General features: G+C 37.5%; 1 protein-coding gene and 2 long non-coding RNA genes across 7 annotated transcripts in view; 2 read left to right on the forward strand and 1 right to left on the reverse strand.

Moving 5' to 3' along the window:
* The window catches only part of Blimp-1 (PR domain zinc finger protein 1), a 31,333-nt gene extending 27,181 nt beyond the window's left edge, over positions 1-4,152 (forward strand). For 3 of the 4 annotated variants that reach the window (XM_065307685.1, XM_065307684.1, XM_065307686.1), the window contains 5 exons: positions 27-146; positions 310-357; positions 921-1,173; positions 1,303-2,976; positions 3,037-4,152. In XM_065307685.1, the coding sequence (XP_065163757.1) occupies positions 27-146; positions 310-357; positions 921-1,173; positions 1,303-2,976; positions 3,037-3,257 (2,316 nt within the window). In that variant the 3' untranslated portion in view covers positions 3,258-4,152. The remainder of the gene's footprint in view (positions 1-26; positions 147-309; positions 358-920; positions 1,174-1,302; positions 2,977-3,036) is intronic. The other variant, XM_065307687.1, reaches the window with a different exon arrangement.
* Positions 4,153-6,353: 2,201 nt separating this feature from the next.
* LOC135796279 (uncharacterized) lies at positions 6,354-8,378 on the forward strand. 2 transcript variants are annotated; one of them, XR_010549300.1, is made up of 7 exons: positions 6,354-6,388; positions 6,438-6,565; positions 6,615-6,742; positions 6,792-6,919; positions 6,969-7,273; positions 7,323-7,450; positions 7,500-8,378. It is a non-coding gene; the product is annotated as an uncharacterized lncRNA (long non-coding RNA). The 2 variants fall into 2 exon arrangements; XR_010549299.1 differs by having other exon boundaries at positions 6,792-7,273.
* A 1,010-nt stretch (positions 8,379-9,388) lies between these two features.
* Positions 9,389-17,385, reverse strand: LOC135796364 (uncharacterized). Its single transcript, XR_010549317.1, has 4 exons — positions 17,291-17,385; positions 14,826-14,863; positions 13,867-13,905; positions 9,389-9,569 (listed from the first exon to the last, which is right to left on the reverse strand). It is a non-coding gene; the product is annotated as an uncharacterized lncRNA (long non-coding RNA).
* Between the last annotated feature and the right edge of the window lie 270 nt (positions 17,386-17,655).

The following is a 17,655-nucleotide window of genomic DNA, read 5'->3' on the forward strand; positions in this document are numbered from 1 at the left end:
AACTAATAAAAAATTTGATTTTTAAGGCTCAGGGTGTTTGGAGCACCGGTTACATCCCACGAGGGACACGCTTTGGACCTCTCGTGGGAGAAATCTACGCCAAAGATGCAGTTCCTCCATCTGCAAATCGAAAATATTTCTGGAGGGTAAGTTAAACTTTTTGAAAAACATATTTTATTACTTTTTAAAGTTTTCTTTGGTGGAAAAAGTTTGATTATTTATGATATGTTAGTTTATAATTAAGTTTAACAAATTTCCTTGGTGGTTTCTTTTATTTTACAATCTTTTCTTTCTTTTCTTTTGATCCAGGTACAGCTGCGAGATGGTTATATCCGTAACACTAATAATGAGGCAAAGGTACACAAAATTACACAATTTCTAAACATGCTACAAGGATCTGAGAGTCATTCTAACTGTTTAACAGCTTATTAACCATCATCACTCTGCCCCATGTTTTCGGCAAACGGTTTTTCTAACTTGGAGCGTCACTGGGCTATTTTTGTTTTTGCAATGTTTACCTGATTCATTTGGGTCTATTTTTAAAATGAGCCCTTGTAATCTTTAATATTACATCAACTAAATTACTAATATTAAAGGAATTTAATAAGTGCCTAAATTGATCTCTATGGGTTTTATTTTTGGCAATGGAATCGGTTAAAAATGTGAAATGGAAAGCTGTTGCTTTAACACTGTTGGTGTACGTGTTGCTTGGAGGTGAAATTATTTTTAGTAGCATCGTTCATGCTAGGAAAAACAATTTTCCGTCTGGTAAATACATTGCAAAACCATCAACAAAGACCTTGACGCTCTGCCAATGACATTACCTTCATTTTTCACCATTTTACATCCTATTTTGCTGGGTTTTCTGTAGTTTTATGACCCATAAATATTGATTTGAATATTTTTGTCCATTGATTCAGATTTACAAAGAAAATGAACTGTATTACTACATCGACGGATTCGATACGTCGAAGGCCAACTGGATGCGCTACGTCAACCCGGCCTATTCCAGCGAATCACAGAATCTAATCGCTTGCCAATACAAGATGAATATATATTTCTACACGATCAAACCGATCCTCCCCAATCAGGAGTTGTTGGTGTGGTACTGCCGGGAGTTTGCTGAAAGGCTCAACTACCCACTCACCGGAGAACAAATGCTTCAGCGGATACGTAAGTTACAGAATCCCGGGCATTTCGGAAATGTCAGAGTTGCTCCCTGTGTGGGGTGTCATCACACCCTCCTGTATACATGTTCAATTACAAGTTGTTATCGATCTTCAACTTTTCAAATGTCAACAGGTCAGCAAGTGCAACAAAGTTCAGAGGTGATCACAGTAAGCACCACAGAACCGGCAAATAAAGATGGCGCACCTCCCTACGAGCATCAGTTGACTCCTACTGACGGTAGTGTTCGTTCGGATGAAGGGTACCACAGTAACGGATATCACGACGACGCTTTCACCCCACCTGAAGATTCTTCAGATTCAGACTCCGAGAACAACTACGTCTTGGACTTCAGTAAGAAACCAAGCGGGGAGACAGCGGTGATTAAACCCGTTGCGCCCGAAGCCAACAAAAACGAGTATCGCAAGGTGAAGATCAAGATCACCAAGGCGTACCACTACAAGTCCAAGACGGGCAGTACTCATGAGAGTGATCATGAGATGGAGAAAGCTGCATCACCCCCTGCAACTGCAGTACCGGAGTTGACCACCACCTCGACAATTGTCACTCCTCCTAGTTCGGTGATTGTCTACGACTCACCGCCGCACGAAGTTCCTAACAAGCCGTTCTACGAGAACGACGTCAAGCCCAGCCCCCAACCGCACATTGCAAGATACACGCCGCCCTCGTCGAGCATCCTAGAGAATATCCTATTGAGAAATAGAATCGACACAAATAACAATGATCCTAATCAACGGCAGCCAAATGCAACGCCTCCTCCGAGCTCACCTACAGAGATGGCGTATTCATACAAAAAGAGTCATCGATATGGTACGGTACCTTGCTCGCCTGATTCCAGCTCCAACATGAATGCAGCTGCACCACAAACATCACCGCCGAGTGGTGCTAAGGCCTCCCCTCCGAGTCCAGGAAATCCTAATTTCTACATGAATTATGATTATCATCAACCTTCACAGACTTACTACAACATGTACCCGAATAATGTGCATAGTACGATTACATCAGCGCCGGCTCCGCCTACGAGCTCATATTCTCCTCCCATCACGACAACGTTTGCATCCACACATCCCACGACGAATTTAATGATTTCCACCTCGCATATGATGAGCGGTGGTTTGGGACATCAGCTACTTACACCTTTGACGCCCTTACAACATCCATCACGTCCTTCTCCACCTGGTTCACATAGCCCTGACCTTACTTGTAGTCTGAGTCCGACGAGTCCGAATGGTACCTCACGTGGCTATCGGAGTCTGCCGTATCCGCTCAAGAAGAAGGATGGTAAAATGCACTACGAATGCAATGTGTGTTGCAAGACTTTTGGTCAGTTAAGCAACCTGAAGGTTCACTTAAGGACGCACAGTGGGGAACGTCCCTTCAAGTGCAATGTCTGCACAAAGAGCTTCACACAATTGGCACACCTACAGAAGCACCACCTTGTGCACACTGGCGAACGCCCTCATGAATGCGTCATTTGTAAGAAGCGCTTCTCGTCGACGTCGAATCTCAAGACTCATCTGCGACTGCACAGTGGACAAAAACCATACGCGTGCGATTTTTGCCCGGCGAAGTTCACGCAATTTGTGCATTTGAAGCTGCACAAACGACTGCACACCAATGAACGGCCGTACATTTGCCAAGAATGCGGGAAGAATTACATCAGTGCGTCGGGACTGCGAACGCATTGGAAGACGACGAGTTGTCGACCGAACAATATCGATGAAGAGCTCAATGGCGAATGCTCACCGAATGGATATTATGATTATGCTAATTCTGAAAATAGCATGGGTAAGCATATTTTATATTATTCTGTAAAAATACTTGATTTTAACAAATGTGTTTCAAAAGGTTCGGTGGAAATGAAAAAGGAAATGTTTGAAGAATCCAGAGAGATTTACGAGCACGCGCATCAACCACCTGTCAGCCACACAGTGCTCCACCCTGGATTGTCAAGGCCGCCGCAGGTTATTCAATCACAACGTGCGCCCCCAACATCTCACCCCAGTAAAGTAGAGACACGGCCAAGTGTGATTGAATCGTCGCAGCCGCACATCATCGAGTGTACCTAAACACCGTCTCTCTCAAGTCGCATCACTTACTTAGCTGTTCTGCAATTTCCACCCCCCAATCCCAATAACTATCACCTTAAAATGATCATTCCCTACTAACCACTAACATTCCCAGTCCTTGGATATATTTTTCCTTTCCGGAACATAGCAAACCAAACTGCAGTTGAATTTATTATGATAAGACGTAAAAGTTGGAAGAACACACTAAAAAGTGGCAACTAAGACATTTTTAGTTAGTAACGTAATAATTGTTGTTAAGTTTTTAATGTTTATTTATTATTTTTTATCGTTTTTTTTTCTTTTTTGTCGACAAGCACATGAAGAGCTAGAACGCGCAAGTTTTGTTCCATGTAAATTCGGAATCAAATTTGGACGTTTCAGCTGAAAATCGAGAAAAACTAACGTTTCTTTGGAAATATAGCGAAAATATCTTATATTGTGTAAATTTTGTGTGAATGGCGATGCGTAACATTGGCAATTTCTATTAGCGTTTTTATATAAATCAAAGATACTCAAAATTATAGTTTAAAAATAACTTAATATTATTGCTAATCTAGCGTTATCTATATGTAAGTGCTAAATCGTAATTTGTAAAGAAATCAATGAGAATCGTTGCGTTTATTACCTTTGTTATATTTCCACGGAAACTTGCGCGCTGTTGTGAATACTATCGTCTAAGTGTTAAGTTAGTTTGCATACGTTTGCATACACAATATTATTATATCATAGTTATATAAATTAATTGATTGATTCATTCTTGGCAATTGATTCGTTAATTAATCGAGTACATAGTTATTTATTATTTATATATTATATAAATATTTGAAGATGAAATTTTTTGAGGAAAAAAGAAATGAACAAAAAAAATACATGAGAAAAATATGTGAAAATCTGACGACGTTTTTTGTTTTTCTTTTCGTGTTTCTTCATTTTGACCAAATGAGCAAATATTCGATAAGCAATCTCACTGTTTGGACATAATACTCAATGTGTTTTCTACTGATGTGTATATAACGAATTGCAACCCCTATGAATGTATTCAAAACTCTTGTGTTTTGGAAATTTATTTTTTAAATTCAAGTAACTCGACAGTTGTTGTTTGCCTAAAACTAAAGCACCGTGTCTTCAGCGACACGCTAGTTGTTACATGTGTGCATGAGATATCGATGGTGCTTGCGCATTACAAGATAACATACCCCTAATACATACAACAATAATCTACCCCTTAACGAGTAAACTTTGGCTTTCACGTAAACTATACCTACCTAATAATTAACCAGTGGAAACAAATTTGCACAAAGCGAACGAATTTATTATCGATTCAGTTCCCCATGTTAACTTTAATAATTCTTCTATTGAAACTATTGTTACAAATGTATTTTATATTCGTGAATATGATAGAACATGACCACGTCATGTGCAGAATATATTTTTTAATTGAGGACTTTGCAAAATGTGGAAAATTTTTAAACGATTTTGAAACTTGCGACTGATAATAAACACGTAATGGACGCGCGCTGTACGGATACTTGTTACTAACGCTAATACATATTTATAAACGATGATTATGATATGAGAATAACCCCTGCAAGCCCCATATTGATAGCGCATTGTTGCTGTGTGGAACAATTGTGAGCAAGTGGATTTGCACATCAGTATTAGTTGGAATATATTTTTGTATGTGAGACATATACGTGTATGCGATGCAATTTTTGTACATAGATGAAGTTTCAATGACATATAGCGGGCAGTGAATTTATTAGAATATTAGAAAACACTTTAGACCGGAAGAGGGGAAAATGTTGTCGAGTGCAAATGCGGAATCATTGATACGTCCACATTTCTGGTTTTTGTTTCTTGTTCTGTTTATTACATGTTGTGCAAATGTTAAAAATAATTGCCGTTTTGTAGCATCACTCTACTTAATTCAGTTGTGATTTGTTGTACATGAAACATGAAAGCAAGAGAGGCTGTAAAAATGTTGATATTACTTAAGATGCGCATTGATACGATGAACGAAACTGCAATGAGGTTGCAATGATGATTGCAAAACTGTAAAATGTACAATTCATATTTATTAATATAAAACAAGCATAAAAATTAACAATTTGTGTGGTTGTTAATTGTTGTGGAGGGCCTGCATATTGATATTATAACTTCTTTAGTTTTTTTACGTTTAAATTGATTTTTAAAAGGAACGCATAATTTTTCAGTAGGAATTTGTATTATTTAGTATTGTAGAGTTCCTAATGCCAGATTTAGTTTAGATGGTTGGCTGTGTATGCAAGGCACGTTTATCAGTGCTTGTGTATAAACAATTTTTTGCAGATACGTCGATGCGAATGTAATGCGCAAGACAGCCGCTAAAGTCCTTGGCTTGCAATAACACGTTGCTTCAGTTGCGACCGGCAACCGCTGGAAGCGTACGTGCGTACGTACCGCGTGCCGCGTGCAGTTGCAATCAACGTGTTTGTTTTTAACTTACGATTTACGGTGTATGGAATCGGTGTAACGCAACCTTTGTTTTCTTCGGTGCTTGTGTTTGGTGTGTCGTCGATATTTTGAGATAGCCAATTTTATGTATTAAAGTTAATTTGCTGAAGCATCAGAGAGTACCAACTGAATGGAAATTGAGCACACTAATAATGATGTTTAAGAAAGGAGATAAGCAAGAACCATCCAACTATCGAGGAATAGCTCTGCTAAACACCACCCTGAAACTAACAACTCGATTACTAGCGAACAAGATATTAGCACACACCACACTATCAGACGAACAACAGGGCTTCAGGAAAGGAAGGTCCTGTAACGACGCAATATTCATAATAAGACAGGTGAAGGAAAAAGCCGTGGAGTGGAACAAACCGGCTTTTCTTTCCTTCGTGGACCTAAGGAAAGCGTTTGACAGAGTGCAGCTCCAAGACATAACCAGCATACTCCGAAAAGAAACATCGCATCTGATATCATCAATACTATAAGGGACATCTACAACAACAACGAACTGCAACTAGCAATAGCCGAACAACGCACAGACCCCATAAAGTAGGAACAGGGTAAGACAAGGCGATTCCCTAAGCCCCTGCTATTCAACTTCATTAGTGGATTATGGATTATGGTTCTAGTGAAAAATGGTCTGTATCTTGCGTCTCTCTGGCTTGATTTTTATTTTGTTTGTTTCAGATCAGAGAGAAAGAGTTGCTTAATCAAATGGACTACATTTTGATACCATCAAATGTCGGGAAGTGCCCTTAAAGTGATCTCCAATTTCAGCTATTTTGTTTATTTTTGATAACGTCTGGTGTAAAATGGTCTGTATCTTGCGTTTCTCTGGCTCGATTTTTATTTTGTTTGCTTCAGATGACAGAGAACGAGTTACTTAATTAAATGGACTACATTTTGGTACCATCAAAGGTCGGGAAGTGTCCTTAAATTGATCTCCAAATTCAGCAATTTTGTTCATTTTTTAAATGTTCTGGTGGAAAATGGTCTGTATCTTGGGTTTTTCTGGCTCGATTTTTATTTTCTTTTGTTCAGATAACAGAAGAAGAGATGCTTAATCAAATGGACTACATTTTGATACCATCAAACGTCGGGAAGTGCCCTTAAATTGATCTCCAATTTCAGCAATTTTGAACATTTTTGAAAAGTTCTGGTGGAAAATGGTCTGTATCTTGTGTTTCAATGGCTGGATTTTTATTTTGTTTGCTTCAGATGACAGAGGAAGAGTTACTTAATTAAATTGAACTCATTTTGATACCATTAATGGTCGCGAAGTGCTTTAAAATTAATCTCCAAATTCAGCAATTTTGTACATTTTTGAAAAGTTTTGGTGGAAAGTTGTCTGTATCTTGCGTTTCTTTGGCTCGATTTTTATTTTGTTTGCTTCAGATCTGAGACGAAGCGTTACTTAATTAAATGGACTATATTTTGGTACCATCAAAGGTCGGAAAGTGTCTTTAAATTGATCTCCAATTTCAGCCATTTTGTTCATTTTTGAAAAGGTTTGGTGCAAAATGGTCTGTATCTTGCGTTTCTCTGGCTCGATTTTTATTTTCTTTGCTTCAGATGACAGAGGAAGAGTTATGTAATTAAATGGACTTCATTTTGATACCATCAAGGGTCGGGAAGTGCCCTTAAATTTATCTTCAATTTCAGCAATTTTGTTCATTTTTGACAAGTTTTGGTGGAAAATGGTCTGTATATTGTGTTTCTCTGGCTCGATTTTTATTTTATTTCCTTCAGATCAGAGACGCAGAGTTACTTAATTAAATGGACTTCATTTTGGTTCCATCAACAGTCGGGAAGTGCCCTTAAATTGATCTCCAATTTCAGCAATTTTGTACATTTTTGAAATGTTCTGGTGGAAAATGGTCTGTATCTTGCGTTTCCCTGGCCCGATTTTTATTTTCTTTTCTTCAGATAACAGAGGAAGTGTTACTTAATTAAATGAACTTCATTTTGATACCCTCAAGGGTCGGGAAGTACCCTAAAATTGATCTCCAATTTCAGTAATTTAGCTCATTTTTGAAAAGTTGTAAGTTGTGGTCGAAAACGATATTGGGAATAATGATTTGCAGTTGGAACGTCGTAGAAATTTTGCACAGGGCGTTAATGGCGCCAAAACTTGCACTGCCATGCTGTCACGAAATACGTGTCGATATTTTGCATGGAAACAATTTTTTTGTCGCGTTCAGCGAGCGTATCGCAACAGCGATAGTGGCCGCACGTTGTCGGCGTTGGCTGCGTGCAGCCCAGTGAACCGCAGTTTCATTCCGGTCGTCGAATAAACCGCGCGTGTTTATCGCGACTAGTTCTATTTTGTCTGATCATAATTAAGCAAATCGATGTATAATTAAGTAAATTTATATTCGTTAAGCAATCGACGGCATATACCAGAATCGGACGTGACGGGGGTTTTAAAAGTGTGATTGCACGCGTTGGGTGTTTTTCAATCGCGGATTCAATTTCGGTTTTCCGAAGCGCGTGTGTGCCCGTCGGCAAACGGTTATCTTTTATAATTAACTCGTGCAAATAGACGCTGGTATCCACAAAGAAAGTTTTGTGAGTGCACAAATGGAGTTTGCAATATTTATAACGGAAGTTTTGGAAGTTTGGTCTTTATTGCGGTATAATTTGTTAACTGTCGATATTTTTATTTAAAAAAATGTATCTATTGTTAAATGTTGTCAATAAAACACAATGTAATATTAAAATCCCATTCATATTTCTTTGTGGTATCCTCTTTGTCGTTTTCAGTATTGACGTCTTAAATAATATTGCATATAAATCTTATGCGCGTCGAGCGAGTGGAATATACCTAAGACTTGTGTTGTTGTTTTTAAAAAGTTGAATAAAGTAGAAACATAAATAGAAGAATCAAATAACAGTGATAAAAACACTCGGTGGTCGAGTGGAGACGTGCACCTGCTGGCATGCTAGCAGACGCGGATCGAGTCTCAGGTATAGAAGGCATTTTTCTCAAATATGAAAATATCAGGTGTAATTTGGGTTGCATATATGAATTGCAACGAAATATAAGAGAAATATAATAAAAGTGAAGGCAATATGAGAAGAAATAAGAAAGCAAGTGGAGAAACGGGGAACCGCGAAATAGAAATAGAAGAAGAAGGAAGGAGTAGAGAATGGGAGAAGATAGAAGGAAGAGAACAGAGTAGAGAGAAGAGGAGAAGATGGAAGAAAGAGAACAGGAGAGGATCAGATTTTTAAATTTTTTGGCACGTGTCGTTAGACAGTCTACTGCTTCGATGTGTCCATTGCTCCCGGCCCATCCTACAGCTACGATGTCTCTGCGCTTCATCCCCGAAATTATCAGGCATATCAACAATTTTTATGGTGGGGGATCACCCCCAGAGAGAGGGAACTCCTTATAAGGACAATCCTTATAAGGTCTTGTTCAAATATTTCTAAGTTTTAAGTCGCCTCAAGAGAGGTGACACCTAAAAATATTCTTACAAGTTCTGACCTGTAGCTGAAATGAAAGAAGGAGCACACAAATCACACAGGATACCTTAACAATTTTTATAGTGGGGATCATCCCCTGAGAGAGAGAACTCTCTTAGAGACCTGTACCTGAAATGATAGAAGGGGTACACAAATCAAAGAAGTCAATATATCTTTCTATTTCTTTATTAACAATAGAGTACATGTATAGATTTTACAAGTCAATAAAATACAAGTCGCCATATTGAAGCAGGACTTACGACCTGCATAGCCGCGCACACGCAAGCAAGTACTACTTTATAAAGTACTACCGGGATAATGAAATTAGTACATAACCAATTTTCTAGGTGACTGAAATTGAAAACCAATATACAGAGTGTTACAAAAGAAATATTTAAAGTGCAAACAAAAAACACTACAAATATCGCTCGTTTTTCACCCGATGAATGGGAAACTAAGATACAGGGTGTTATAACAAGAAAATTGTGCCAAAAGTTAAATTCTAATAAGAGTCAAAGCAAAATTTTCAGGGATGTGAAGGAAAGCGATTATACAGGGTGTCACAAATAGAAAATTCAACGATCAAAGGGGAAAGCATTTAAACACTACAAATATTGCTCGCTTTTACCCGATGTTCCGGAAAACTAATAAACAGGGTGTTACAAAAAGAAAATTCGAAGTGAAAAAAAAGTAAGCCCTAAAACAACAGCTGAAGCAAAATTTTCACGGACACAAAGAAAAACAAATACAGGGTGTTCCAGAAAGAAAATCCCAAGTTCGAAACAAAGAACCTTCAAAACTCGCAAATAAAGACAATCTTCTACGTGGTGTTACGAAAACTAATATACAGGATGTTACAAACAAAAAACTTTCGCAACTACAAAGATAATCAATATTCACATCCAAGATAAAATCCAAGATTTTACCAGAAAATCAACGGGTAATTGAGCAAAAAAGTGCTACAAAAATTAAACACTTACATTTTAATATATTGTGAATATATATTTATTAATTGATGGAAACATCAACTGTATATAGTAACAGACAGGTGAAGCATCATCATAAATTAAATCTAAATCAACAGACGGCAAGCGACGGCGTGTATCAATACAGTCGGTAAATACGACAAAAATAACTATTTCTTTGTAAATATTAAGATACAAACACGCAAACTACAAAAACTAAAAAACTTCATCATACAAGATTTTATTAGATCAACAAGAAATTTCTTTATTTAATGATGTTATCGAGTGCAATTCGATTAAAAACGTTCACGTGTTCAGCGAAACCGTGAATATTGTCATTTTAATAATACGCAGATAATTTTTAAAAGCGTCTTTGTAATAATTAAATTATGCACTTTATTTTCCGAAACGCGATTAAGAATTCTGTGTAGATCACAAACTTGTGTAAACACACCTTGAAAATACAAATAATTCCAATATTTTAAATAATAATTCTATTTAATTAAGGGAATTGAGAGAAGGAGTATTTTAAAGAACAATTCTTTTTTAACAATTATTTCCATCGCAAAACACTAAAAATGCGGGAAATATTACTGAAATTTGCGGGTGTTTTTCGAGTACTTTATCCACAAAAGTATATCGTTGTATTTTTTATGTACAACTTCTATGGCTCACTTTACACACACATTTCTGCACAGGTTACTTCACACTTTATATGTGTGTAGAACAATAAATATCTTATAGAGAATACTCCGTAGATTAAGACACTGCGATCAGATCCTATTTATCTCTTTTAGTTTACGAGATATTCGCGATTGAATAAAATTGGCAAAAACTGAAAAATGTCACTTTTTAGCACTTTCAGTCGCGTTTTTCAACCTTTTACTGTAGGAAATATAATTATTTTATATTTTTATCTCATAGAGAAATTTCCAATCTTTCATAATCAACGATTCGTTGGTAGCTATCTCTTTTAGTTTAAGAAATATTAATTTTTGAAAATCGTTGAAAAAAAGTATCAAGCACCCCCTTGGCAATTTTTTCTTAAAAATTAAAAGCACAAACATTTCACGAAAAAGGGTTGAAAAATTACGTTTATATGCAAATTTTTGGCGGGCTGCAGGTTGAATTCCTGCAACAATTAAATACCACCCGACGGAGAATTTAATTCCGCATCTCTAGACGCCACGCTGAAGTTACTACGCTGCCTAGATCGCGTGCAAACCCGAAAAAACACAAACATTTCACGAAAAAGGGTTGAAAATTACGCTTATATGCAAATTTTTGGCGGATTGCAGATCGAATTCCTGCAACAATTAAATACCACCCGACGGAGAATTTAATTCCGCATCTCCAGACGCCACGCTGAGGTTACTACGCTGCCTAGATCGCGCGCAAACCCCAGAAAACCAAATATTTCACAAAAAAAGGTTGAACAATTACACTTATATGCAAATTTTCGCGGGTTGCAGGTCGATATCCTGCAACAATTAAATACCACCCGACGGAGAATTTAATTCCGCATCTCAAGACGCCACGTTGGAGCTACTACGCCGCCTAGATCGCGCGCAAACCCAAGAAAACACAAATATTTCACAAAATAGGGTTGAAAAATTACCCTTATATGCAAATTTTCGCGGGTTGCAGGTCGATATCCTGCAACAATTAAATACCACCCGACGGAGAATTTAATTCCGCATCTCAAGACGCCACGTTGGAGCTACTACGCCGCCCAGATCGTGCGCAAACCCAAGAAAACACAAATATTTCACAAAATAGGGTTGAAAAATTACCCTTATATGCAAATTTTCGCGGGTTGCAGGTCGATATCCTGCAACAATTAAATACCACCCGACGGAGAATTTAATTCCGCATCTCTAGACGCCACGCTGAGGTTACTACGCTGCCTAGCTCGCATGCAAACCCGAAAAAACAAACATTTCACGAAAAAGGGTTGAAAATTACGCTTACATGCAAATTTTTGGGGGGTTGCAAATCGAATTCCTGCAACAATTAAATACCACCCGACGGAGAATTTAATTCCGCATGTATAGACACCACGCTGAAATTACTACGCTGCCTAGATCGCGCGCAAAACCAAGAAAGCACAAATATTTCAAAAAAAAAGGTTGAACAATTACACTTATATGCAAATTTTCGCGGGTTGCAGGTCGATATCCTGCAACAATTAAATACCACCCGACGGAGAATTTAATTCCGCATCTCTAGACACCACGCTGAAATTACTACGCTGCCTAGATCGCGCGCAAAACCAAGAAAACACAAATATTTCACAAAAAAAGGTTGAACAATTACACTTATATGCAAATTTTCGCGGGTTGCAGATCTAATTCCTGCAACAATTAAATACCACCCGACGGAGAATTTAATTCCGCATCTCTAGACGCCACGCTGAGGTTACTACGCTTCCTAGCTCGCATGCAAACTCGAAAAAACAAACATTTCACGAAAAAGGGTTGAAAATTACGCTTATATGCAAATTTTTGGCGGGTTGCAGATCGAATTCCTGCAACAATTAAATACCACCCGACGTAGAATTTAATTCCGCATCACTAGTCGCCACGCTGAGGTTACTACGCGGCCTAAATCGCGTGCAAACCCAAGAAAACCAAATATTTCACAAAAAAAGGTTAAACAATTACACTTATATGCAAATGTTCGCGGGTTGCAGATCGATATCCTGCAACAATTAAATACCACCCGACGGAGAATTTAATTCCGCATCTCTAGACGCCACGCTGAGGTTACTACGCTGCCTAGATCGCGAGCAAACCCGAAAAAAAAACAAACATTTCACCATAAAAGGTTGAAAATTACGCTTATATGCAAATTTTTGGCGGGTTGCAGGTCGATATCCTGCAACAATTAAATACCACCCGACGGAGAATTTAATTCCGCATCTCTAGACGCGATGCTGAGGTTACTACGCTGCCTAGATCGCGAGCAAACCCGAAAAACAACAAACATTTCACGATAAAAGGTTGAAAATTACGCTTATATGCAAATTTTTGGCGGGTTGCAGATTGAATTCCTGCAACAATTAAATACCACCCGACGGAGAATTTAATTCCGCACATCTAGATGCCACGTTGGAGCTACTACGCCGCCCAGATCGTGCGCAAACCCAAGAAAACACAAATATTTCACAAAATAGGGTTGAAAAATTACCCTTATATGCAAATTTTCGCGGGTTGCAGGTCGATATCCTGCAACAATTAAATACCACCCGACGGAGAATTCACTTCCGTTACCTTCGTAGGCTGCCCTGAACACGAGTCACTTCTACCGCTACCTTCGTACGGTGCCCTGAACACGAGTCACTTCTACCGCTACCTTCGTACGGTGCCCTGAACACGAGTCACTACTACCCCTGCCCTCGTACGGTGCCCTGAATGTGAGTCACTTCTATCATCACCCTGCTACGGTACACCGAATGTGACTGAACTAAATCAGTAAAAAAATTAGCAAAACCCTCTTGCGCTATCAGAATCCGATAAAAAAATTGAACTTTTTACAAAAGTTTTCCGCAATATGATCCGTTTTCCATATTACCATTAAGAGAAATATAGTATACGGTCCCCCTAATTCGCGGGCTATGGCAACACGCAGGTGAAATGTGATAAAACATTTAACCAAATAATATAACTTAATTAAAAACTTACCAATGTAGCGCTCATCGGATTGCATGGGTACGGCAAGTACTGTAATAACATAAGTTAAAACAAAGACATTTCATACAATATGATAATATTATATTCACACATGGAAGAAAACAAACTATCTGTGCTGAATATCGCAATGGTCAGATAAAAGTAACTTACTCAAGCACGAATAGGTTTCCGATTGATCTAGCGACCGACCACGTCCCACAATAACCGAAATATTTGATTTGAAATAAAAACATCAAAAGCAAGCAAAAAAAAACAATTGTGCACATTTGCTTATTAAGAAAATACTGTAGATACATATTACGACTAAGTAGATTGATGACTGAATATAATGCAAACTTTGAAAATAGAAGTCTGATAAATCGAAACGCGTTGCGCGATATACGTCTGGATACGCCAGAGACCGGCACTACTCGTAAACTAGCTGCAATCTATCAATGCCAAAACTGTGCACGCAAGGATGCGACAGTGCACAATAAGACTCTGTGCCTGCTGCATAAACCCGGCAGGTAAAAGCAATAGATGCGCAAAGCCAACGCGTCGATACCACGCGACCTTGTGCGCGAATTGCAATAGATGCGCAAAGCCGGCGGCGCCTTGATGACACGTAATCTTGTGCACGAATTGCTATAGACACGGTACCTGTGATAACAACTATAAACTAAAATTTGCTGCATGCGACAGCGCGACGAGAATCTTACGCGTAGCATTTCGCACGGCAAATGCGATAAAAAAAGTTGCTTATACACAAACGCTCACAATAGAACTATCTTCAAAACTAATACAATTCTATTTTATGCTAGTGAACTAAAATTTAAATCATGAAATTATGATTTATGATTTGAGTTTTATTGAAGGATTTATTGAAGCAAAGATATCCGCAAAAGATATCAATTTTCCAATTGCAAGAAATCAAGAAAACAGATACTATAAATGATAAAAATTTTACTTACCAGTGTATCGAACACCTCAAATCAAATGTAAGTAGATACTGAAATAAATAAAAAGCAAAACATTAGTTACACAATTTCGGACAATGAGTTCCGGCGGAACCCAGATTTTATCATACATTTCGTCTTGTTCTCAATAATTATTTAAATTAGTATTCGTACCAAGTAACACAATGAGCCAACGAGTGGTGCAGAAGTCAAAAATGGTTCGCACAAGTTCAAAATATTATTTATAATCACACACAAAGTCTGCTGGCCGGCGTCCGACGGCAACCGATCAGAAATCCACGCGAAAATGTAATAAACACACAAAATATTGAATACTAAAGACTACATACGCGATAAATATTTACCGAATGACAAAACACGGCAATTAACACTAAATTCAATAAAATATAACGCGATATACCAAACTTACAACGAGAAACACGAATACTCGACGGAGTACGAGTATTCTTATCTGCCGCACGAAGTAAGAGCTGCGTGCCGGCATCACAACTGTGCACGTCGACTTTCACTCGCAGCAATGTTTTTAGCTAAAACTTGCATCGTTGCGCTACCTGAGAGTACTTTATTGTACCTCTAGAAAATACAAAGCATTTCAAAAAGTGTGGCGTACATATGAGGCAGTGAGCAATTGCATATGTATCAGTGAGTGGTCACGCACTTAAGTGGCCGTGGCCGTGTATAACACGTACACGAGAGTGCGAATGCACCACCCTATCTAAACTACTAGCAATTTTAACACATAATTCAAAACAAATATAGAAGTCAATAGGATATCCTTATTCAAAATAAATTAATCTAATTATAATATTATTATAATTATTATCATATTATTAGTTGTTGGTTTTTATCGACGATTTTCGACAGCGAATATCTTCTAAACTAAAAGAGATAGCAACCAGAAAATTGATTACGGAAGATTGAAAAATGCTGACCGGTCTCAAATTTTGACGATTTATTTGAATTGCGAATAAATCGCAGTGTCTTAATCTACGGAAAATTCTCTATCATATAATTATACAATTGATATTACTTACGAGGGTATCTGCTTGTCCGACGTTGTGTTTCTAATCCATAGATATCCGACAGCTGATCTATTTAGCCTTTTTAAATATTTCACGCACAGTAACATTACATTATTCTTAACAGTAACATTATTCTTAATTATATTTTATTATTATACGCAATTTAAAATACCTGTATTTACTGGTCTTTTAATAAACTTATTTATATCATAAAATGGATTATGTATTCAAAAACAACTACAATTTACCGAATTAAAATCGTCCGATACAACGTGACAGCCTAGATACACTGCACAAGGTATCCAACGGACTCGGCTAAGGTAAATTCACACGTAAAACGCTACACCGGCGAATAACAAGCCGCGACTGCCCGAATACAAAACAAACGCTGTGCGTGAGTCCAGCAGGTAGATTCACGAATGTAAACAAACAAATAACTGATAAACACAATTGGATACCCGAAATCGGGTGATCGCACACGGACACGCGAATATCCATATAAGGAGAGGTACACTCACTACTACCAACAAAGAACTAGCTGCGATAAACACACTTAGAATTTAAATCAAATAAGTGCATACTAGCTACATCTTACATCACATTATACAGTTATTATCATTTTATAGAGTTTCTAAATACCTATATCGAAAGATTTATCTGACACACGGGTGTAATTTTCCTGCAGAAAGCGACTTTGATCAAATTTTAGGAAAAGTGCCCTAAAAGTTTATAATTATAATTTTACAGAGATGAAGCAATCAAAATATTAATTTTCAACTTCATTCAAAAAGTCAAATAGCATATAAACATGTACGACAATAACTAATTTGAATTTGTGATGTAAACTAATAATGCATATATTATTTAATTATTTTACATAGTGTTAATATAATTGTAATAAAGAGGAAGCAGATGATTATTTCCTATACTCGTAATGTTTAAATGCATTCGCGTTCGAAACCATGTTATTCGCTATAATTGTAAATATAAATATATGTAATATTTGCAAATTTGCAAATATATAATTGTAAATAAAAATAAATTCTACACACGACTGAAATGGTTTTTGTATCAGTATAAAATTAAGTGCAAACTAACTTTAATCAATATTACGAACACAAAATATCGCTGGATGCCGTCCGACGGCAACTCGCACACAACAAACGTAAACATGCACAACGCAATAAATTAACGACAACGAAAGTTTCACAAACGGTAAATCATTAGGAAAACATCAATCACGGTTATGACCAGTAAATACCGTCGATTCTAGATCTAAACCAACGCGCGATGTACCATTTACCATTTTAAAAGTGAGTAAGACTTGTAACGCACTTTCTAGTTACACTTGGAAACTATTGCACTAGAAGAACCGGCGAATTATAAAATTGAATACATCATACTTGTAAAAAGAATTGTAATAAAACTCTCACTTACTGAAACTGTTGACTCCGATGAACTGATGAGCCATTGGTGCATTCTTCTTGCGGAGATGTACGTTGAACAAAACAATTACATTGCTTCAAAGTCACATGCAATGTATACTATTCTAATAAACTGCCGAATGGCTTATTCGATATAGTTCAATTTACCACAATAAACGCCTGAAACGTGCACACGCAAAAAAACGACTAAAAGGTAAGAACAAGTCGCAGTAACGACTCAAGCCAATGTCGCGAATTTATTGCAGTCAAGTGCATCTTAACGCCATCTATGCTGAACTCATAGAGTTCTATTAGTAAACGTGCATATTCACGCACAGCTTCAAGGACACAACAAAACATTATTAAATGCCAATAAGT

The sequence above is a fragment of the Atheta coriaria genome, unplaced genomic scaffold (assembly GCF_025399875.1).
Source record: "Atheta coriaria isolate IRGN ID8LTWV9N9 unplaced genomic scaffold, Caltech_Dcor_3.1 hic_scaffold_7_pilon, whole genome shotgun sequence".
Taxonomy (NCBI): Eukaryota; Metazoa; Arthropoda; class Insecta; order Coleoptera; family Staphylinidae; genus Dalotia; species Dalotia coriaria.